The sequence below is a fragment of the Staurois parvus genome, unplaced genomic scaffold (genome assembly GCF_062004578.1).
Source record: "Staurois parvus isolate SC_StPar_1 unplaced genomic scaffold, SC_StPar_1.0 ptg000315l, whole genome shotgun sequence".
NCBI lineage: Eukaryota > Metazoa > Chordata > Amphibia > Anura > Ranidae > Staurois > Staurois parvus.
This window is the reverse complement of record NW_028318111.1, coordinates 1,380,208-1,404,721: the sequence shown is the minus strand read 5'-3', so window position 1 is coordinate 1,404,721 and position 24,514 is coordinate 1,380,208. Positions and strand designations below refer to the sequence as shown.

The following is a 24,514-nucleotide window of genomic DNA, read 5'->3' as shown; positions in this document are numbered from 1 at the left end:
TTTTACCTCTTGGTGTCAGGAAAACCTTTCAAAAGCAACTTATGCAGATACATTATAGAGGGATAGGCTTTATTCATATTTCATTTCTCAGGTTTACAACCACTTTAACTTCAAGGGGTGCTCCAATGGTAATTGTGCAAGAGGCCACCCTTGTCATCGTCACTGTTCACCTGCTACCGGCTTCGGCTTGTTACCTGACTTCTAAACTTGGTTTATCTTCAGTGCATTACCAGCTATACACTTACAAATCTAGGCCTCCCTAGAGATCTTCGCTGTTCAACTGCTATTGACCTCGACTTGTGACCCGACTCTGCTCATTATGAACTTGGTGTATCCTCAGTGCAGGTCCATGGACAAGACGGTACCACCAGTCCTCCTGTACAGGGCCCAGGACAGCAGGGGGGCCCAGGCAGGTTGGTGAATTGGATGTGGGCAGGGAAGGCAATCGGCACGGCAGGAGTGCAATTACTGGAACCAATCCCATGTATGGCTCTCTCTGCAGCAGCTGAAAGCCGGCTTCTTCTCCTCTCCCTACAGCTGGCTTTCAGCTGCTGCAGAGAAAACCATACAGGGGATCGGTTCCAGTAACTGCCCCCCTGCCGCACCCATCACCCACCCTGTGCACCATACCTTTCCCCTTGCTGCCCAGACCCCCCCCCCTGTGTGCCCCCATCCCTGCAGTGGTGTCGGCTTCCCTCCTCTCCTCTGCAAGCACACAATAAGGATCCTTTAGGATGGAGAGTGGGGGGGAGTGTCCGGTAAATATGTTACATTTACCAACCCCTTCCTTTCCTGAATGAACACAATGACTGATCGCTCACTGTGTTCATTCATAATTGAAGCATAGTAAGCTGTGGGTTTGTTTTTTTTTTTGGGGGGGGGGGGAGCTGTCAAGTTGGCTGTAGGGGCCACGTAGTTTCTAACAGCAGTCCTGCCTCAGTGCATTATCGGCTGTATGCCTGCCTACCTGATACCAGAGTCCCCGAGTTCTAGTCACCCGCATCGGCACCCAGGCAGTTGTGCCCTTCCACTCTCCTTGCAGGTCCATCTTGACTTTAGGTGCTGATCAGACAGGAATTGTGCAAGAGGCCACCCTCGTCATCCTGGGTTCCTCATGCTGGTACGTGACAAGGACTATAGCGTGGCACAATGACCAGAAATTAATTGTTTATTGTATAAAGATTTAGCAGCCAGGATCAGTGAATCAATGAATCAGCATACTTGTCCCAACACGTGAATGGACAGTGGTGATTCATCCCTCCCATCACAATGTACATTGCCAGCTCCTGAGCCCTACAACACACCTGACTGCCCCACCCCCTTTCCCAGTCTGAGCTCTGCTGTGCAGAGGATGACAGGAAGGTTACACCAATCCAAATCCCAGTACTCACATGGCTTGCAGTTAAAATACACTGGGGGGGGGATGTACCAAAACTGGAGCACTCAGAATCTGGTGCAGCTGTGCATGGGAGCCAATCAGCTTCTTACTTCAGCTCAGGGGTGAACTGACCATTTGGGCACTCGGGCATCTCACAGGGCCTGGGATCAGTAGGGGGCCCCGTGAGATGCCCCTGGTACCTTTCATAGGCTTTTTTGGTTGTGGTTTGAGTGTGGGTGAGGACACAGGGGCCCCATGATCCCCTATTGCCCGGGGGCCCCATGAGTTGTCAGTCCGCCCCTGCTTCAGCTTTTTCAAACTTTGACGATAAAACGTGGAAGCTGATTGGTCTCTATGCAGAGCTGCACCAGATTTTGCACCATGCGGTTTCAGTAAATAACCCTCATTTTTTAACCACTTGCCCTCCAGAGGATTTACCCCCCTTCCTGACCAGGCCATTTTTTGTGATACGGCACTACGTTACATTTACTGAAAATTGCACGGTCATGCAACGCTGTACATAAATGAAATTTATGTCCTTTTTTCCCACAAATAGAGTTTTCTTTTGGTGGTATTTGATCACCTCTGCAGTTTTTATTTTTTGCGCTATACAAAAAAAGACAGACCAATTTGAAAAAAAACTATATTTTTGACTTTTTGCTATAAAACATGTCTAGTAAAAAATTTACAAAAATCTAATTTCATCATAAATTTAGGCCAAAATGTATTCTGCGCCATGACTTTGCTAAAACAAAAATCCCAAAACGTGGAAATTAATTGGTTGACGTGAAAGTTATAGCGTTTACAAATGGCGGTATACTGTATACACTGGAATTTTTATGTTTTTTTATACTAGTAATGGCAGTGATCAGCGACTGCGGCGGGCATTCTGACACGGGGGGGGGGAACTGACTAACTGCCACTGACATCCCCAGTGACACCAATACAGTGATCACTGCTAATAAAAAGCACTGACACTGTACTAATGGCACTGGGCAGGAAGGGGTTAACATGAGGGGCGATCAAAGGGTTAACTGTGTGCTGTTTTACTAGGGAGACATGCTGTGCAGAGAGATACAAAGCAGCATGTCTATGTTTACACACGGATCTCTCCCCTCTCAGCCCTACCGACAATCACTGATTCCCAGCCGGAACTCAGTGATTGACATCCCCAGCAGCCAATAGCAGCACGGGTAGGGCACCCGGAAATGCAAGTCATGTATATATACGTGATTTTGCGCAGCCGTGCCACCCTGTAGCAGTACTTCTGCTATAGGGCGGAGGGCAAGTTGAACCAGAGGTGGACTGACCATTTGAGAACTCGGGCACTGCCCGAGGGCCGAGGGTCAGTAGGGGGCCCCATGAAATGCCCCTGGTACCTTTTATAGGCTTTTTTTGAGTGTGGGCAAGGACACAGGGGCCCCGTGATCCCCTATTGCCCGGGGGCCCCAATAAGTTGTCAGTCCGCCCCTGAGTTGAACATATAACTGCATTTATCATTTTTATTTTTTTATAACATCTGCCTTTATTTCAGCATTAAGGCGGACCTTCTCCTTCCTGCTTTCTGTCATTTCACCCCTACCCTACCAATATTTTTACATTTAATTTTTTAAAAACTTTTTGTGGCACCCCCTGGATGTTCGCCTAGGCACGAATGATGTACTTGTCGCCCGCAGCCTCCTGGAATACCCACATGATGAACCTCAGGAAGCCTTGGGATACTCTGCAGCCCAGGGCCGTAAACCTGCTCTGCTGTTCCCTACAAGGAATGGTGACCACACACAGATACAAAAATGTAAATCTCCACAGGTGCGCCATAAAAGAGAGCTGATACACAGAGTGGTACTTTCTCTAAAACTGTAATTGTGGCGGAGTGCTCCTTTAGCCGCCAGAAGCGGCCATTACACAATAGGCAGGCAGCATGTCCTCAGGTCCTAAGAAGACCCGGGCTGAGATCACAGGCGTGTCGCATCCATGTAAAGCGTGTATATAAATATCCGCGGCACAAATAATTCATCGGCGATCCACACGCACGGCTGGGCTGATGGCGAAGAAGTGGGAAAAGGGGATGAAATATTGAGAAGGCCTTGTCGCTTCTCATTAGGCTTGAAGACCCCACGAGCGCTCTTTGTACCGGGATAGCGGAGGGATAACCAGGGGAATGGCCATCCCCGGAGGCACTCCGAGCCATTAGCGAAGAAACACAAATACGTGTCTTTCCTACGTGTTAGGAGGCTGTTAAAGCTAAACGGCGTCCTGTTTCACACCTCCGCGCCTCCCTTCCACGGACCTCCATCTGCTTTGTGCGCCTGGGCCAGCATCGTGCGCTGGGCCTGGCTGAAAGTGGAACTATATATTTATTACATAGTGCCTACGATTTACACAGTGCTCTATAAACCATACATTCAGGTTAGTCTCTGCCGTCAAAGAGCTTACAATCTAATGTCCGCATCTCACATACTAGGGCCAATCTAGACAGGAGACAATTATCCTAGCAACATGTCTCTGTAGTGTGGGAAAATCCCAGTGTACCCAGAGGAAACCCGCACAGGCAAAGGTAGATCATACAAACTCCAGGCAGACAGAGCCCTGACCAGGATCTGAACCAAGGACCCCGGTGCTCCAAGGCAAAAGTGCTAACAACTGATTGGCCCCTGCTGCTGCCTCTCACTCTGTGACTTGCTAAAAAGTTGCAGTCTGATGATTGAGGTAGAGGATCCACACAAACTCCATGCAGACAGAGCCCTGACCAGGATCTGAACCAAGAACCCTGGTGCTCCAAGGCAAAAGCACTAACCACTGATTGGCCCCTGCTGCTACCTCTCAATTTTTGACTTGCTATAAAGTTGCAGCCTGATGACTGAGGGAGAGAATCTATACAAACTCCATATGATCCATACAAACTCCATACAGACAGAGCCCTGGCCAGGATCTGAACCAAGGACCTTGGAGCTCCAAGGCAAAATTGCTAACCACTGATTGGCCCCTGCTGCTACCTCTCAATTTGTGACTTGCTACAAAGTTGCAGTCTGATGATTGAGGGAGAGGATCCATACAAACTCCACGTGATCCATAAAAACTCCATGCAGACAGAGCCCTGGCTAGGATTCGAACCAAGAACCCCGGTGCTCCAAGGCAAAAGTGCTAACCACTGATTGGCCCCTGCTGCTACCTCTCAATTTGTGACTTGCTACAAAGTTGCAGTCTGATGATTGAGGGAGAGGATCCATATAAACTCCATATGATCCATACAAACTCCATGCAGACAAAACCCTCACCAGGATCTGAACCAAGGACCCTGGTGCTCTAAGGCAAAAGCGCTAATCACTGATTGGCCCATGCTGCTGCCTCTCACTTTGTGACTTGCTACAAAGTTGCAGTCTGATGATTGAGGGAGAGGATCCATACAAACTCCACGTGATCCATAAAAACTCCATGCAGACAGAGCCCTGGCTAGGATTCGAACCAAGAACCCCGGTGCTCCAAGGCAAAAGTGCTAACCACTGATTGGCCCCTGCTGCTACCTCTCACTTTGTGACTTGCTGCAAAACTGCAGTCTAATGACTGAGGGAGAGGAGACCGAGGAATTGCTTCCTCCTGTGATCCATACAAACTCCATGCAGACAGTGTCCTGGCTGGGATCGGGACTGAGGGCACCAGCGCTACAAGGCAGAATTGCTTACCAATAAATTGCTGTGCTACTAGACATGTGCAGAATGAAAAAAATTGTTTTGTTTCGATTTGTTAAAGTGGAAGAAAAGTTAATTTTTAAAAAAAATCAAAAGGCTGAAGGCAGGGGACAAGGAAGGAAGACGGGGCGAAGAGGGAAGTGTCGGGGCCCTCCGGATTCATCCCAGCCAGGGGTGTCACTAGGGTTGGTGTCACCTGGTGCGGGAACATGTGGTGTCACCCCTCCAGAGGTGGGCGGTCCCTGTCATGCACACAGCCTGGCTGGCTCTTCCCCTCCCTGTATCCCCATCGCACCCCCCCCAACCCCCCAAACAGCCCTAACCCCCCCCCCCCCGGGCCGGTGTTGCAAGATCAGTTAACCCCGTATAGGTTGCAAGCCAACGATCCCCGCAAGATGGATTGGATCTGCGGATTGGGGAGCAATGATCAATCCAGAATTTGGCACCACTGCCTTGCAAAAGCTCGTGGAGAGGGTCCGGCCGACCAGCCCAAATATAATTTCTGCTCTTTCTTAACTTTGGTGTCACCCTGTGTGATAGGTGTCACCCTCCGCACCCACCTAGGGACACCACTGATCCCACCACAGCAATGGAGGGTACCATTTGACAGGTAGGTCTGCACAATGTACTAATATGCCGTACATACTAACACATTATGGCATCACCCACCTGGGGGACCCTAAAAAGAACATTTTACAGCGACATTTACTACCACTTTAACTAATTTGGTTCAGTTAAATCTGTTTATTCGGTTTTGGATTCTCAGTATTTGGTAAGATTGAATTCAATTAGACCAAATTCGCTAAATTTGAATCAGCATTCAAAATTCAATTTTGTGGGGGATTCGAATGTGGCTGCTGAATTTTTCACATTTAAGAACTGCAATAGGTTTACATTTCATATTCGTTTCCAAATCTGAATCAAATTCCGTTGTTTCGGACGAATTTAGTTTCGTTACTATTGTGATTCGGAATCCGGATACATCTGAATTTCCAAACAACGAAAAATTTGTCAGAATTTTAGATTTGTGAACACGAATCGCACATTTCTATGCGCTACCCAGGGGAACTGTGCTGAAGGACAAGCTTGGTTATTCATTAGGATTCATTGGAGCAACTTAGCTAGAACTTTCTGTAACTTTACAAGTTTGTATTAATACTTTCCTGACAGCGCACTCTACAGCACAGGAGTCCAACACAGGGCCCGTGGGAGGAATTCGGCCTTCCAAGCCGTTTCATGTGGCCATTGCACCTCTCCTGCAGGTTTCTCAGCAGTCGGCAGCAGAGGAGGATAGATCTCCTCTGCCACATCCTGCACCAGGGGTGGACTGACAACTCATGGGGCCCCCGGGCAATAGGGGATCATGGGGCCCCTGTGTCCTTGCCCAAATTCAAAAATGCCTATGAAAAAAGTACCAGGCGCATCTCATGGGGCCCCCTACTGACCCCGGGCCCTCGGGCAGTGCCCGAATTTACAAATGGTCAGTCCACCCTTGTCCTGCACCTCTCTGTGCAGCTGCAGCACCCCCTCATCTCTGCCTCCCTTGATCTCAGCATTCAGCAGACTCTGGTAACTGACTCCACTCCTCCTCTGGTCCTCCTCCAGACCCTGCACCTTCTGCTTTCCAGCTCTGCCGCCAAAGGGGATGCACAGTGATGTTAGGGAGGGTGTGGCATTCTTGACATCTGATGTAATGGGGGGGAGGTGCTCTGGACATCTAGTCTTACAGATACAACCGGCCCTTTGAGGGCAACCATAATGCCGATATGGCCCGCCATGAAATAGAGTTTGACACCCCTGATCTACAGCAACGGGTAATCATCTCAATACCAGAATGAGACCACTATGTCTGCTTTCCAAAAAGGGGTAATTCTGGGGGGGGGGTTTCTTTCTGACCCCCCCATGCAGCACTGGTGTCCTCGGCAGGGGCGGACTGACCATTTGGAAACTCGGGCACTGCCCGAGGGCCCGGGGTCAGTAGGGAGCCCCATGAGATGCCCCTGGTACCTTTTTCATAGGCTTTTTTGAGTTTGGGCAAGGACACAGGGGCCCCATGATCCCCTATTGCCCGGGTGCCCCATGAGTTATCAGTCCGCCCCTGGTCCTCGGTTTACATCCTGGACAGGTTTCTATCTGCATGGAGTTTGCATGTTCTCCCTGTGCCCGTGTGGGTTTCCGCTGGGTACTCCAGCTTCCTCCTGCACTTCAAAGACATGCTGGCAGTTTAATTGGCTCCTGTCTAATTTGGCTCTTTGCATGCAGACCACCCTAGGTACCACTAGCCTTCATGATTGAAAGAACTAAAATCCAATGAATGAAAGGGGCGGGCAAGGAACGGTCAGGCTGGAGAGGAAAGTGCAAGACGATGCTCCAGTCAGGTAATAAGGCGGGCTCTGTCTGACTTGTTGCAGCTTCTAATGCACGCTCACAGTGTGCAGTGAAATCAGAGTAAGCCATTTCAGTCCAGGACAGGCGCTGGTGCAACTGTGCAACTGTGCAATCCGAAAGGCTGGATTTAATCAAAGGCTGGCAAAAGCAGCCTAAATATTTTTATCTAAAAATGTAGGTTTTCCCTTAACAAATTGTATACATGCAGCACAGTTTTTAAACACACACATATATAAATAGATGCAAAAAAAAAAAAAAAATATATATATATATATATATATATATATATACACGGTTAGCACAGAGGCTAAATGGTTATCACCTCCGCCTGGCAGTACTCAGGTTGTTGGTTCAAATCCCAACCACAGAGCACCACCTGCCTGGAGTTTACATGTACTCCCTGTGCCTGTGTGGGTTTTCTCTAGATACTCCGGCTTCCTCCCACACTCGAAAGACATGCTGGTATGTTAATTGGCTCCTGTCTAAATTGTCCCTAGTATGTGTATGTATGAATGTGATATATATATATATATATATATAAATTTATTTATTTTTTTTAAATCCTGAATCCAAGGGATCAGCATGACAGCCAAGCAAATTGCTTTTTTCAGAAGAAGAGGTTAGCGGAGACAGGCATTTTGTTTGCTTATGGTAGGTTCTCTTTAGGTTCTCGATTTACCAAAATCGGAAATAATTGGCTCATCGCTGGGATGTGATGAAACCAATCGCTCCCAATTTACTAAAACTGTAGAATCTGCAAACTCTGGTGCAGCTGTGCACAGAGACCAATCAGCTTCCAGGTTTTATTGCCAAAGCTTTACTGAACAAACTGAAGTGAGAAGTTGATTGGCTGCCATGCACAGCTGCACCAGATTCTGGGTGCACCAGTTTTAGTAACCCCCCCCATAGCCAGCTGCTGCGTGTGATAAGAACGGGAAAAAAATTCCTAAAAAAATCCAGCTCTGCGTTCCCTCTACTGCCATAAAACAAAGTTTATTGTAGCCGCAGAGCAGACCTGGCAGGGAAATGTGGATGTTTCTAATTTGCAGAAAAGCGTGTCAAAAAGTGCGGTCACGCCCGAGATCTGACACCTCTCAAGCACGGGGCTCCAATGCACGGAACATTTAACTAAACAATCTTGCATCATCTTCTTCATAATGGGAAGAGATTCCTTCCAGGGGCTGGGCGGTGAGGAGACTGGAAGAGTGCTGGATCTCATCTTCACAAACTGGGAACAAGGGAGACTTCTGTGCTGTCAGCAGGGACCAATCAGAATCCAGCTGAGCAGGTAAAAGGGGACCCGAATGGTAAACGTAGCTCAACTTTAAAGCGGAGCTCCACCCAAAAGGGGAAGTTCCGCTTTAAGGATTGCTCCCCCGCTCCCCATTAAGGATTGGCACCTTTGGGGGGGCGGATACCCAAATTTGACAGGTACCCGCTCCCACTTCTGGTCTGATCGCGATCGGAAGCGTAAGGTGTCCTCCCTCCCTCCCTGTAGTCTTTTGGGACACGTAACGGGTCCCAGAAGACTACAGGACCATGCATGAAGCGCAGCGCTACTTGCACATGCACAATGGGTACCCGGCTGTGAAGCCACAAGCTGCACAGCCGGGTGCCCACACTGAGGATGGACCACTAGAATACAAGACGGCTGGTGAAACGGGCTGCGGGGGACACACTACGGGACCGGGGGACAGGTAAGTGGCTGTTTTTTAAAAGTCAGCAGCAACAGTTTTTGTAGCTGCTGACTTTTAATTTTTGACAGGGTGAGTGGAAATCCGCTTTAACCTCCCTAGCGGTCTGATTATGTCCATATTTCTGTGCTCAAAGCGGTACATTGTTTTGCATGGAAATATGTATTTTTTTATTGTGGTCCTGTAATTTTTAGGAATAACTCACTGAAATCTGTCCGAACAAGAGTCTAGTAAACATCCCGGGTATGTTAAAATTTGAAACACGAAATCATAAATTATATTTTAATAAATAATCATAAATAATAATAATACATTTAATTCAATAATATAATCAAACCAAAAACACTGAAATGTGAAATAGAGCGCCAAGTTCGCACATCGCTGAGCAAAGTCGCAGAATCGTTTTCAGTGTCTGATGAGGAATTTCCCCCACGAATCATTATCACTCAATTCTGCAAGTGGTTCTGATTTACTATCGCTGTTCTCTAGCCGGTCTAAAACCGCTTTTGACCTAAAGGGACGCTTTTTGGACGCCATGGACGTTTCTCAGTTTCCAGGCAGAAAGAACAGTAAAAATGCAGGCAGGGCGCCGGACAAAGCACTCGGGACAAAATATATGTGAAATGGTTTGATACAAGAATGTTATACTATGTGATTTTAGTGAATTTAGTGAATGTCACTTTTTGTAATTTTCAAATTTCCCACCAGTTTCGTCCCCGTACGTTGTGACGTCGCAGGGAATGGAACCCAGAAGACAGATGCCGGCATCCGCCGGAGGACATTATAGGGGACACTGCAGGAGGGACATCGCGGGAGCGCAGGACAGGGTAAGAGAAGCACAGATCCCGGAGCAGCGCCGCATGGTAAGCCCGAGTGTAGCTCGGAATTACCGCTTCTGGTACTGAAACTTTACCCCGAGCTACACTCGGGAATACTGCCAGGGAGGTTAAGGGCTCATGTACACGGGACATTTGTAAAACACTTATGAACGATGGAAACTGACTGCTGGAAAACGTAGGTTAAAAAACGTCTGTTTAGCCACGTTTTTGCGTTTAGAAGCATTTTTTAAAGATAACCTCAGGAGACCTTCCAAAATGCCCAGAATGCACTGAAAACCAGTAAAAAAATTACTATTTCAGACTTTGTGAGAGAAATAGAGAGAGCAGAAGCAGAGAGAGCAGTATGTGTTGAGATGACCTGTCTTTTCTGGTTGTATTCACTATGGATCCCATCATGAGCATAATGCGGCACGTTCTACCATTTATTCCTTCACACGAAACCTGGAACTGACTGCGCTGGTGTACCGGGTCCATTTGAATACATGGAAAATGCTTTGCATGCATTTCTGATGATGAAAAAAGGCTCCAAACAGCATCTGGACATGGAACAGTTAAAACACACTTCTAAACGCAAACACTTATAAACGCGGTTAGCCGCGTTTACAAGCGTTTGGCGTTTGAAACGCTGATAAAATCTACTCCTGAACGCAAGTTTGGTACATTCAGAAAAACGACTGTAAACTCAACTGCCTGTAAACGACTGTAAACGACTGTAAATGACGATGTGTACATGGGCACATAGGAGAACATTAGGGAGAGTTCAGGGGCTGCTGAAAAAAATGCAGAAAAGCTCCGGAACGTCAGTTTATCAGCTGCAGTGTACATGAACCCTAATAGGGGAGTTGGAGGCTGGAGAGGATAAGGGTGGTAAACATACCAGAAATGTACTCATGTCTTTCAAAAAGCATTGCCTATGGGTGATCCAGCTGAGCATTTTTTTTTTAGCTCAACTCCAAACAAAACTTTGGGGTTGATTTACTAAAACTGGAGCAATCAGAATCTGGTGCAGTGGCCTTCCGCTGTGGCCCCTGGCAGTGCCCCTGCTGTGACAATACTGTCATTGACCTTAGCATAAAGCAGGGGTGCTCCACCTTTTGAAGACACCTTTTGTGTCGCAGGTCACAATGAAATGAAATGGTTCAGAATTACAGATTTTTATTTTGAATAACATAATGAGCATTTTCCTCCTGCAGCCACTAAATGCCGGTGGGAGGAGAAGAAGCCGGATTTTAGAGGTTGCAGGAGGAAAATGGAGAGGATCAGTTCCTGTATATGCTGCCTCTCTTGTGCAAGCGTAAAACAGAATGTGACAGGGAGGCCACACGGGCCCCTGGAGCACGGGCAGGGTCATCATTGTGTCCCTTGACGCTACACCAGTGGTTGGGTGTGTGGTAAAAAAAGTCTCAACTAACCCCCCCAAACCACAAATGTAAACAAGCCCTTACTGTCCTGAGCCCCCCGTTAGGCTGCTTTCCCATTGATGCACTGCTGTTTACCCACAACAAGAATGCAGCGCAGTGTACCTCCAGTTTTTTGCGGGTTAGCTGCACTTTTCCATAGAGTTCTATCATATCTGGTGGGTGTGATGCAGGGGCGGAGTGACCATTCGAGCACTCGGGCACTGTCCGAGGGCCCAGGGTCAGTAGGGGGCCCCATGAAATGCCCCTGGTACCTTTTATAGGCTTTTTTTTGAGTGTGGACAAGGACACGGGGGCCCCATGATCCCCTATTGCCCGGAGGCCCCATGAGTTGTCAGTCCGCCCCTGGTGTGATGCGCTGTGTTAAAGAGCACCAAACCCGCAGGATGTAATAGAAGTGCACTACCCTGGTCAAGGGTCACATCAGAGAGGTCTGAGGGCCACATGTAGCCCACAGGCCACAGGTTGAGCACCCCTGGCGTAAGTCAAAGACAGGCAGCATGAGAACTGTCAACAAAGTCGGTACCCTACCTGGACCAGTACTGAGGATAGAATTTTAAAGGGAGGAGCAACAGTGCAGGGAATAAACTTTTAATTTTAGTGGTAGCATAAATGTACCTTTGCCGGGGGCAGTCCCCGTTTTGAGGGGTCTGAGGAGAGAGACACCTTTTTTTTAACATCTACAGCATTGAGCATGCAGGATTAATTTCGGAGTGACCGGGCTCTAGTAGACGTTCTGAGGGGCATAAGTCTACACTGCTAAGAGAGCCAACTCACATTCTTCTAACTATATTTATAAAATAAAGGGGGTCTGTGGCTGGTGATGATCTCAACGACTTCTAGACCAGTGTTTCTCAAACTTTTTTTGGTGAAGGCACCCTTTAAAATTATAGATAGTCCCGAGGCACCCTTTAAAATTATGGACAGTCCCGAGGCACCCTTTAAAATTATGGACAGTCTTGAGGCACCCTTTAAAACTATGGACAGTCCCAAGGCACCCTTTAAAATTATGGACAGTCCAGAGGCACCCTTTAAAATTATGGACAGTCCTGAGGCACCCTTTAAGATTATGGACAGTCCCGAGGCACCCTTTAAAATTATGGACAGTCTTGAGGCACCCTTTAAAATTATGGACAGTCTTGAGGCACCCTTTAAAATTATGGACAGTCCCGAGGCACCCTTTAAAATTATGGACAGTCTTGAGGCACCCCATTCTAAAATGTGAAAAACTATTCTAATAGTTTTATATAACACAGCAACATCCACACATGTAGGACACCCAACATTAGAGGTGTTTATTCTTCCAAAGCAAATACACGTCTGCACACTGGTACTGACTAGTAATCCAATGTTTCTCTTCTCCCTTAGTTGTTCTTCATCACTGAGTGATGGATCACTAATGTGACCCCAGCACTGATGGAGAGGGGCGGGGGAGGGTCAAACCAGGATGCTGTGCAGGCAGCTGACATCCTCCTTATCAACTGATGATGTCATTGGTTGTCAGGACACCGGCGGCTGAAAGGTCGTAATATTGCACAATGCAAATCTTTTACTTTGTGTAACTAAAAGGCCGGCTTTTTCCACCCGCTGGCTTGTATACAAGTTTTGGGCAATTTTTAGAGATCTTGCCAAGGCACGCCTGAAGAAACCTCAAGGCACCCCAGGGTGCCTGGGCACCCTGGTTGAGAAAGGCTGTTCTAGACCACAGACTGTGCTTAACAAGCCTCACTAATGGGGCCCCGTCTTACCCCCAGGGCCCCTAGCAGCTAGTGGGCTGCTACGGCTATGGTTATGCCACTGGTTGTAGACTCTATAGGGTTTTTTGGTGTATGTGTCCCTGGTGGGTTATTACCCTTACTTCCTGTTAAGGAAGGATGTAATGGGAAATCTCGCCAAAGGAGACACATAAAAACTTATATTTGGAAGAGTGATGAAGGGTTCGAACACCTGACAATTTTTTTTATTCTGTCTTCAAGAGATGGAATAAGGCAGAATGGGGCACTAAGCAATATGGCATCCTTAGCCTCCTCATCCTTTTGACTGACCTTGATAAATACTGTAGTAGGCACAGAAAATCTACCCATTTGGCATTATCTATTCTGGCCCCATCAGACACTAAGTACCTACAAGTCCATCCTCCCTTGTGAAGTGTCAGGTAAGTGCACAGCTTAGGCCATGTAGTATAAAGGTTGTGATCCAGCCAAATTTCGATCCGTCTATGACCAGCTTAAGAGGAGAATTCCTCTGATTTTATAGAGATTACCTTTCACTTCTTGATATGTCTCCATGACATGAAGTGATGGAAAATCTCCCCAATCTGACACAGAGAGCAAAAAAAAAAACACCAGTAAGAATGTGAACCCTTTCCTTCTTTATCCAAAACTGAAACAAAATATTACCTATATTTCCGCTTTAAAGCCAAGGGGTCTTCAAAGTAGCAGGAGGTCTTCAAGGATGACCCCCTAGTTTTTCTGTTCCCTATTTCAATCTGTATCTAATGTAGGAGGCTCTCTGCGTGCTATTTTGGGTATGTGTGCTGAGACACCTCACACTTGTAAACTTTTGGTTCCAGACTTTATTGATAGTAAATTGCTTTAGGGGATTAGGGCTCCTTCTTCTTTAGGGCTTGTAAAGTTAGATATGGTGTATGCTGTGAATCTGTTCAGGAGGCTTTGTCCTGGATTTGCATAGAGTCCCTGTTCTCTGCTGCTTGCCAAATTATATGCCACACATAAAAGAGACAGCTCTAACCCCTGGCATGTGTTGGTTGTACTCTTTTACGATCAATAAAATCTGGAATTGCAAGTTTAACTTGTACCACTCTTAACTCAAGACACTCCTCAATGCACATACAACAAACCTTAAAGTCTAGAGAACCAGCATAAGGGACCTGAAGAATGGACAACTCTAACCCCCAAAATATGTTCATTGTACTCTTTTTTGCCATCAAAGTCTGGAGTTGAAAGTTTAAAATCTTCCACTCTTCACTCCAGACCCTTCTCACCTACTGTACACACCAAACCTTCAAGTATGAGGAACCAGCAGAAGGGGCCTGAAGAAGAGAATTCAACCTTCAAAATATGTTGGTTGTACATTTTCTTACTATCAATAAAATCTAGAGTTAAAACTTGAACATGTTCCAGTCTTTAACTCAAGACACTCCTCGCCACACACACACCAAACCTTCAAGTGTGGAGAACCAGCAGAAGGGACCTGAAAAATAGGACTTTAATCCCTGAAATGTGTTGGTTGTACTCTTTCTTGCTATTAGCAAAATATGGAATTGAAACTTGAACATGTTTCTGAAGTCTGAGGAACCAGCAAAAGGGATCTGAAGAAGGGACAACTCTAACCCCCAAAATGTGTTGGTTGTAGTCTATCTTGCTATTAACAAAATATGGAATTGAAACTTGGACATGTTTCTGAAGTTTGAGGAACCAGCAGAAGGGATCTGAAGAAGGGACAACTCTAACCGCCAAATTTTGTTGGTTGTAGTCTATGTTGCTATTAACAAAATATGGAATTGAAACTTGGACATATTTCTGAAGTCTGAGGAACCAGCAAAAGGGATCTGAAGAAGGGACAACTCTAACCCCAAAAATGTATTGGTTGTAGTCTATCTTGCTATCAATAAAGTCTGGAGTTGAAACTTTGACATGTACCGGTCCACTCTTAACCCAAGACACTCCTCACCACACACTCACCAAATCTTCAGGTCTCAGGAACCAGAGGACACTCACAAGATCCCAATCAGAACCAGTCAGAGAGCTGGACTTCGAATTCAACACCACCAGCAAATCCAGATTTCAGTCCAACGCTGCCGCCAGTCTAACAAATTCCTTCATTCTGTGTGTTATGTGATTGTACAAATGTACGCCAATTGCGAGAGTCACATAACTGGACAAAGAATGCTTTGAAGTGAGTGAAATAATTTGGAAACATTGTAATTAGACTTCCATACATTCATATAGATATACAGGGCCTGCTCATTCTCAGGTTGAAGGGAAGGTATTGCAGCCACTATGAGCTGGAGGGAACAAGTGTAGCCAGGTGCTCGACGTTCTTCATTTAGAAGACGTGCAATTATAAGACCTTTCATCGTTTATCAACCCAAGATCTGACCATTTACAGCATTACTGGAGCTTGTAAAGAGAACTGTCCCGTCCCTCCTGACCTGAAACCTGCCCAGCAGCAGTTTTACATGAAGCACTTTACAGTCAGCCTTATGCCATGGTGCTTGTTATTAGCAGGGGGTCAAGGTTAACCTGGGGGGGGTTAAATAGTAAACAAGGGAAGGACCTGAGCTTCTGTCTTGGCTCTTATCTGCTCTCAGACATCTCAGCTTCTGTGTGTAGTGATGTGAGAGCCAGATACATCAGTGTCAGATCAGAGGGGTATAGAGAGAGTAATTCTTCAAAGACCCGTGGATGAAGATGAGCCATCACACAGGAATGGGGTGCCGCAGGTCATTTGTCTGAGTCACGTCTATGGCGCAGGAATTCCGACAAGATGGCTGTATAGATGTCATCCTGACAAGGAGGCCGGTCACCTTTATTACAGTCTTTTGTATTAAACATCCCTTCGCATTATACATTTACATTGTGCAATTATGTACTATAGAAAAACCGAAAGACCAAATTAGTAGCCGTTTGTTACCTATGTGGTATTTCAAACTCTGTAATGACTCTGTAATTTGCCTACCTAAATCATTTCTACGCTGTTTTATTTAACCTCCCTGGCAGTCTGATTATGTCAGTATTTCTGTGCTCAAAGCGGTACATTTTTTTGCATGGAAATATGGATTTTTTTTAATTGTAGGCCTGTATTTTTTAGGAATAACTCACTGAAATCTGTCCGTACAAGAGTCTAGTAAACATCCCGGGTATGTTTAAATTTGAAACATGAAATCATAAATTAGAATTTAATAAATAATCATAAAAAATAATATAATAATAAATTTAATTCAATAATATAATCAAACCAAAAACACTGAAATGTGAAATAGAGCGCCAAGTTCGCACATCGCTGAGCAAAGTCGCAAAATCGTTTTCAGGGTCTGATGACAAATTTCCCCACAAACCATTATCACTCAATTCTGCAAGTGGTTCTGATTTACTATCGCTGTTCTCTAGCCGGTCTAAAACTGATTTTGACCTAAAGGGACGCTTTTTGGACGCCATGGACGTTTCTCAGTTTCCAGGCAGAAAGAAGAGTAAAAATGCAGGCAGGGCGCCGGACAAAGCACTCGGGACAAAATGTATGTGAAATGGTTTGATACAGGAATGTTATACTATGTGATTTTAGTGAATTTAGTGAATGTCACTTTTACAACTTTCAAATTTCCTTCCTTAAGGGCTCTGAGGAAGAGGCAAGTCCTCGAAACGCGTCATGCTATTGGATGTCTAAACTCCCTATTGCGGACTGTTACTCAGCGCGGTGTTGACCCAGCTGTTCTTTTATGATGTGCCTTGACTATATTGTCGTTTGTGAGTACAACACCTACTTTATTTTTTATTAAACATTTTTTATGGTAATGCACTAGGCCTGTGCGCCCTCTGTTTGTTCTTTCCCCATTCAGTATATTTGGATTTCCCCGGTCCATTTGAGGGCAGCAAGGTGTGCATGTTCCAGGACATTCCTTATGTGGTTGTAGCCTGCATCGAGTCCATCCCCAAGCGCAGGAGCATTTGTGTTTGCTGGTTCTTCGTCGCAGGGAACAGAACCCAGAAGACAGATGCCGGCATCCGCCAGAGGACATTACAGGGAACACTGCAGGAGGGACATCGCGGGAGCGCAGAACAAGGTAAGTGCAGAAGGGATCCCGGAGCAACGCTGCAGGGTATTCCCGAGTGTAGCTCGGGGTTACCGCTTGTGGTGCTGAAACTTTACCCCGAGCTACACTCGGGAATACCGCCAGGGGGGTTAAGACAGAATTAAACGCTCTCAATAAACCTGAACTGTTTTAATCATTCTGCTGTTAACATTTAAATAGATAGGAAGGTATATTAGATTTACTTGTTTTAAACTTTTTTTGGACATTTCTTCAGTTGCTTCCTGGTTTCTGGCCTAGGCTAAAATGATGTCATACATCCCTGGAGTCTTCATCTGGAGGAGGGGCTTTCTCAGCTAAGCATACACTCCTGGCTGCATATAAATAACCCCCTCTAACTCCTCCCCCTCTAACAAGCAGAGGAGGTGGAGCATTGATCCCAAGGCATTTAGCCATGGCTATTCATAGCATGACCCTCATGCAGGCTGGTCAGTAGCTCCCCGAAACGCGTCAGCCATCTGACCACACTGACAGTTGGAACACCTTGCCCGTTGTTGCGGCCATCTCCACTATGCAAAAGCTTTGTATACATGCTATGTCTGCGAGTATGTTTTTGTCTTTTACACCTTTGACTAAATCTTGGATAATGTATTAGGTGTTTGTGCCACCTGTCTGCTCTTTTTCCAGTGGTTGATTCCCCCGTCTGAGGAGGGCTGCACCCCTGAAGCATTATCTTTAGGCCACTCCTGTCCTGGTCCCCTTGGCCTCCCTTTGGCAATTTATTTCCTGGAGCGCTGGAGAGCACACACGGTACTCCTGCCTGCATGCCTGGGCTAAGGACAGATGGATTCCAGAACGTAAATGCTACATCAGAAACATCTGCTCTTACTCAAGATGGCCATGGCTAAAAATGGTGTTTTTCAAAGTGATTTACCTCTCCACCCCTCACCTCACCCCTACAGTCTCTGCCCGCATCACTCACCTCCTAAACGACATCTCTGACTGGATGTCGCTCCATTTCCTCAAGCTTAACCTCTCCAAAACCGAGCTTCTCGTCTTCCCCCCTGCCCGCGCCCCCCCCCCCCGTCCTATCCATCACTACCAACAACACCACCATCAATCCCGCCCAGCAAGCCAAAGTCCTTGGCGTCATTCTGGACTCAAACCTCTCCTTCCAACCTCATGGCAAATCACTTACAAACACATGCAGGCTCCACCTCCGGAACATTGCCAAGATACGCTCCTTCCTTACCCCAGACACCACTAAACTACTCGTACACTCCCTGATTATCTCACGCCTTGACTACTGCAACTCCCTCCTCACCGACCTACCCCAATGCAAACTCTCCCCGCTTCAGACCATCCTGAACTCAGCTGCCAGACTCATCCACCTCACCAGCCGCTCCACCTCTGCCTCCCCCCTCTGCCTCTCCCTCCACTGGCTCCCCATTGCCCAACGCATCAAATTCAAACTACTCACTCTGACCTACAAAGCCATTCACAACACTGCCCCTAACTACCTCACCAACCTGATTCCCAGGTATCACCCTACCCGTACCCTTCGCTCTTCACAGGACCTCCTTCTATATTGCTCCCTGGTCTCCTCCTCCCACGCACCACTGCAAGACTTCTCCAGGTCCTCCCCCATCCTCTGGAACTCACTACCCCAATCCATCAGACTGTCACCTTCCCTCCTCACCTTCAGGCGCTCCCTGAAAACCCACCTCTTCAGGGAAGCCTACCCCACCCTCACCTAACTGCCGTTCTCCTTCATTCCTCCTACCACTCCATCCCCTACAGCCACTTCCTCCTGTACCTCTACCCCCTCCCTCCTAGATTGTAAGCTCGAAAGAGTAGGGCCCTCTTACCCCTTATGTGCTGTTTGATGTTACTGTACTGTTTCATGTATTGTCCCCCCCTCTATTGTACAGCGCTGAGCAAACCCTTTGGCGCTATATAAACTCGATGTAATGTAATGTAATAATGATTTCTCAACAAATGAAGTACAGAGCAATGGATGGATGGGTGAGTTTGCTTTCAATACTAGAAATGAATTAAATAGCGTTTTCAGTTTGTAGACCTGCTTTGTTATCCTGTGTTCAATAACCTCATTGAATGCAATCCTGGGATCGAGTGCCGGTTACTTTGGAACGTTAGAATGGCAGAGCGGAGCAAGAATCGGTGAACATCTGATCCTTCCACTTTTTGTGAACCTAGAAATTCTCTGCTCAAAATACTTCCAGGTTCGTGGCTGTCAGATTCTGCCCACTGGTGGCCATGACTAAATGACCCCTGATATCTCTGGCACGTAAAACATACTATCACATAGGACAGCTTTTCTCAACTTTTCAACACTGTGGAACCCTTGAAATATCTTTCCATTCTCAGGGAACCCCTTCTAAAAATGACCTTATTTCCAAGTCATGATACACTAGGGCAGGGTTTCCCAACCGGGGTTCCATGGTACCCTTGGTCTCCTCTAGTGGTGTACCGAAATAAAAATTCTGGTGCAGAAACCGAAAATTCAAAATGCACTTGGCCGAAAACCGAAATGCGCAGTTTTTAACCTCCTTGGCGATCTGATTCTTTCCGATTTTTTGTGCTGAAAGCGGTACCATTTTTTTTGCATGGAAATATGTAGTTTTTTATTGTAGGCTGTAATTTTTAGGAATAACTCACTGAAATCTGTCCGAACAAGAGCCTAGTAAACATCCCGGGTATGATAAAACTTGAAACACGAAATCATAAATTATAATTGAATAAATAATCATAAAAAATAATAATATAATAATAAATTTAATTCAATAATATAATCAAACCAAAAACACTGAAATTTGAAATACAGAGGCAAATTCGCACATCGCTGAGCAAAGTCGCAGAATCGTTTTCAGTGTCTGATGACAAATTTCCCCCACGAATCATTATCACTCAATTCTGCAAGTGGTTCTGATTTACTATCGCTGTTCTAAAACCGCCTTTGACGTAAAGGGACGCTTTTTGGACACCATGGACTTTTCTAAGTTTCCAGGCAGAAAGAACATTCAAAATGCAGGCAGGGCACCGGACAAAGCACTCGGGACAAAACGTATGTAAAAAGGGATTGAAACAGCAATGACAGCAAAAATGACATTTTTTTAAAATTTCAAATTTCCCGCCGGTTCCGGTGCCCGTACGTCCCGACGTCACAGGGACCGGAACACAGAAGCCGGATGCCGGCATCGGCCGGAGGAGATGGCCGGGGACGCTGCAGGGGACACATTGCGGGAGCGAAGGACAAGGTAAGCGCTGCAGGGACCCCCCGAGCAACGCCGCATGGTAAGCCCGAGTGTAGCTCGGGGTTACCGCTCTTGGTATAGAAATTTTACCCCGAGCTACACTCGGGAATACCGCTAAGGAGGTTAAAAATGAATATATATTTTTTGGAACAAAATACACTTTGATTAAAAAAACAAAAAAACCCACAATATATACCCCAATTGTTTTGTAAAATATAAAAGAGAATGTTACAGTGAGTAAATAGATATAATTGCGCACGTTCATGGAATGGCGTCAAATTGCATTACTTAAAAATCTCCATGGGCGATGCTTTAAAAATTTCTACAGGTTAGCAGTGTAAAGTTACAGAGGAGGTCTAGTGCGAGAATTATTGCTCTTGCTCTGGCGTTCGTGGCGATACCTCACGTGTGTGGTTTGATCATGCGTTCACCACTACGCGCGAGCACGGGGGTTAAACTTTTTTTTTTTTACACTGTCCCTTTAAAAAAAAAATTGTATCACTTCTATTCCTATCACAAGGAATGCATGCATCCCTTGTGATAGAAATAATTAGTGACAGGTCCTCTTTATGGAGAGATATGGGGTCAATAAGACCCCACATCTCTCCTCTTCTAAAAAAGCATTGATCTAGTTCTTTTAAAAAAAAAAAAATGGCCTTGTTTACAAGGCGCCGGAACCGGAACCCTGTATGGCTCTCTCTGCAGCAACTGAAAGCCAGCAAGAGGGAGAGGAGAAGAGGCCGGCTTTTAGTTGCTGCAGAGAGAGCCATACATGGGAGTGGTTCCAGTAATTGACCCCACATGCCAATCACCCTCCTTGCCCACATCCTATTCACCCAGCTGCCTGGGCCCCCCTGCTGGCCTGGGCCCCGTACAGGACGATTGGTGGTACCCCCTTATCCACAGCCCTGGGTATAGCACTTGCCAAGCAATGAGGCCGCTCTGTAAGTGCCCAGCAACCATGTGCAATACAGTAAACAAGGCAAACAAGGGGTTAAAGCGGGCAGCGGTGTGTTGCTTTCTCACCACCTGCTTTAACCCCTTGGACCCTGCAGAAGCATGCAGTTGTGGTGCGCTTGCAGAATGGCCCCATTTACTTGAATGGGTCTTGACTGACAGGCGGTAGCACCTACCAAAAGCAACAGGGGGTGTAATCCCTGCTACCTCAGAAGCTAAAAGGGGTAGGGATTGGGGGTGGTAAAACCATGACTCAATCGCAGGGTTTTACCAACCCCCAACTGTACATGTGAACAAGCCCTGGGAGTTCCCTTGCCGGATGCAACTAAGGGCTCATTCACAGGTGCAGCAGACACTACTGCTCTTCTGCAAAGCGATCCGAGAGCGTTTGACAGATGGCGAGGAAGCGATATCTTGCCTTATCAACATCTGATTTAAACCCATGATTGCCATGGAAAGCACACAATTGTGACCCGGTAGTACTGCAATTAGAGATCTAAGCAGGCCATACATGGGTCGAATTCCAAAGATTTTTTGATCGGAAATCGAAAACATTGTTCGTTCTGTAATCCGACGGTGCCACCAATGATTTCGAAAATCGGTCGTTTTTCACAAGTTTTCCAGCATGCCCGATAAACGAAATGGGGAGGAACCACGAAAATCGGCCGGTGCCATCGCCCCACTAACAGAGCGAAAACCGTCCGATTATTCTTAGGTACGATTTTCGAACGAAAAATTGTTCGGAAATCTGCCCACGTATGGCCGGCCTTAAATCAGATGTGAGGAGGTGGCACTGGCCGACACTCTGCCCGGTTGATCTTTGACTTCTCCCGTGTTGTTCAGGTAAATCTCCAGCTCTTTAATGTTGCACTAAAATATCTAAAAGAACAATTTTGAAGGCCCTTGAATAAGACCCCCCCCTCCCCCACCCGCCTCCATGCTCACCTCTGCTGAACACCGCACTCTCATATGGAATCTTGTTCTTGGTTTCCAGGCTGGAGCAGTTCCAACGGTGGTCCCTAAACTGGTGCTGGCACTCATGGATGGCTATTTGAATCCCTTGAATGGCCGAGGCCGCCACATCGGGGTGCCGCATACAGACTTCCATCTGGCGACGGGTCAGTCCTGGTAACGTCAAGCACACGGTGTTGGCATTAAGTACCGGTTCTGGTGGTATCTTCAGTCCTAGAATTTCATTTGTCAGGGACCTGCGTGGGGCAAAAAGAAAACATAATATTTATTTATTCCTAGCATCAAGTCATCATATTCCAGAGCGGTTTATTCAGTTCAGCTCTCGTTCCTGTGACCCCTTATCGACCAGAACTACAGTTGCAAGAAAAAGTATGTGAACCCCTTGGGATTACGTGGAGTTTTGCATGAATTGGGCATAAAATGTGCTCTGAACGTCATCTAAGTCACAACAATAGAAGAACACAGTCTGCTAAACATAATACTACACAAACATTAGATGTTGCCATGGTTTAATTGCACATAACATGTAAACATTCACAGTGCAGGGAGGAAAAAGTATGTGAACCTTTGGACTTAATAACTGGTTGACCCTCTTTTGGCAGCAATAACCTCAACCAAACGTTTCCTGTAGTTGCAGATCAGACCTGCACAACGATCTGGAGTCATGTTGGACCACTCCTCGTCACAAAACTGTTTCAGTGTAGCAATATTCTTGGGATGTCTGGTGTGAATCGCTCTCTTAAGGTCATGCCACAGCATTTCAATCGGGTTGAGGTCAGGACTCTGACTGGGCCACTCCAGAAGGCGTATTCTGTGCTGTTGCAGCCGTTGTTTTGTTGAATTACTTGTATGCTTTGGGTCATTGTCCTGTTGCATCACCCATCCTCTGCGGGGCTTCAGTTGGCGGACAGATGGTCGTACGTTTTCCTGCAAAATGTCTTGATAAACTCTGGAATTCATTTTCCCATCAATGACAACAATCCGTCCAGCCCTGAGGCAGCAAAGCAGCCCCAAACCATGATGCTCCCTCCGCCATGTTTCACAGTGGGGATGAGGTTTTGATGTTGGTGTGCTGTGCCTTTTTTTCTCCACACATAGTGTTGTGTGTTCTTCCCAAACAACTCAATCTTGGTTTCATCTGTCCACAGTATATTTTGCCAGTAGTGCTGTGGAACATCCAGGTGCTCTTTTGCAAACTTCAAACGTGCTGCAATATTCTTTTTGGACAGCAATGGCTTCCTCAGTGGTGTCCTCCCATGTTGTTTAATGTTTTCCTTATTGTAGATGTGTCAACAAAAATGTTAGCATGTGCCAGAGATTTCTGTAGGTCTTTAGCTGACACTCTGGGATTCTTCTTTACCTCATGCAGCATTCTGCGCTGTGCTCTTGCAGTCATTTTTACAGGACGACCACGCCTAGGGAGAGTAGCAACAGTGCTAAACTTTCTCCATTTGTAGACGGTCTGTCTTACCGTGGACACATGAACATCAAGGCTTTTGGAGATACTTTTGTAACCCTTTCCAGCTTCATGCAAGTCAACAATTCTTGATCGTAGGTCTTCTGAGAGCTCTTTTCTGCGAGGCATGGTTCACATCAGACAGTGCTTCTTGAAACCAGTAAACCCAAAACAGGTGTGTGTTTTTTAAGGGCAGGACAGCTGTCAGCAACACATCCAATATCATCACACTGATTGGAGTCAAGGTTGGCTCACTCCTGGCTCCAATTAGCTCTGGGAGAAGTCATTAAGCTAGGGCCTCACATACTTTTTCCTCCCTGCACTGTGAATGTTTACATGTTATGTGCAATTAAACCATGGCAACATCTAATGTTTGTGTAGTATTATGTTCAGCAGACTGTGTTCTTCTATTGTTGTGACTTAGATGACGTTCAGAGCACATTTTATGCCCAATTCATGCAAAACTCCACGTAATCCCAAGGGGTTCACATACTTTTTCTTGCAACTGTATTTATTTCCATTTCTGCTATGAGCCTGCTGGTGCGCCAAAAGTAATACATATATCATTGTTAGGGCAAACAAGGCTTTCTTTTGGTGATATCTTGCGCAAATTTTATTTTTGATGCGACTGATAGAAAAAAAAACTAAAAAAGGTGTTTTTTTTTTGGGGGGGGGGGG

At 46.3% G+C, this 24,514-nt stretch overlaps 1 protein-coding gene across 1 annotated transcript in view; it reads right to left on the bottom strand.

Moving 5' to 3' along the window:
* WNT10A (Wnt family member 10A) overlaps positions 1–24,514 on the bottom strand; it is a 128,902-nt gene that overhangs the window by 55,105 nt on the left and 49,283 nt on the right. The window contains exon 2 of the mRNA XM_089683576.1: positions 22,354–22,616. Within this exon, the coding sequence (XP_089539702.1) occupies positions 22,354–22,616 (263 nt within the window). The remainder of the gene's footprint in view (positions 1–22,353; positions 22,617–24,514) is intronic.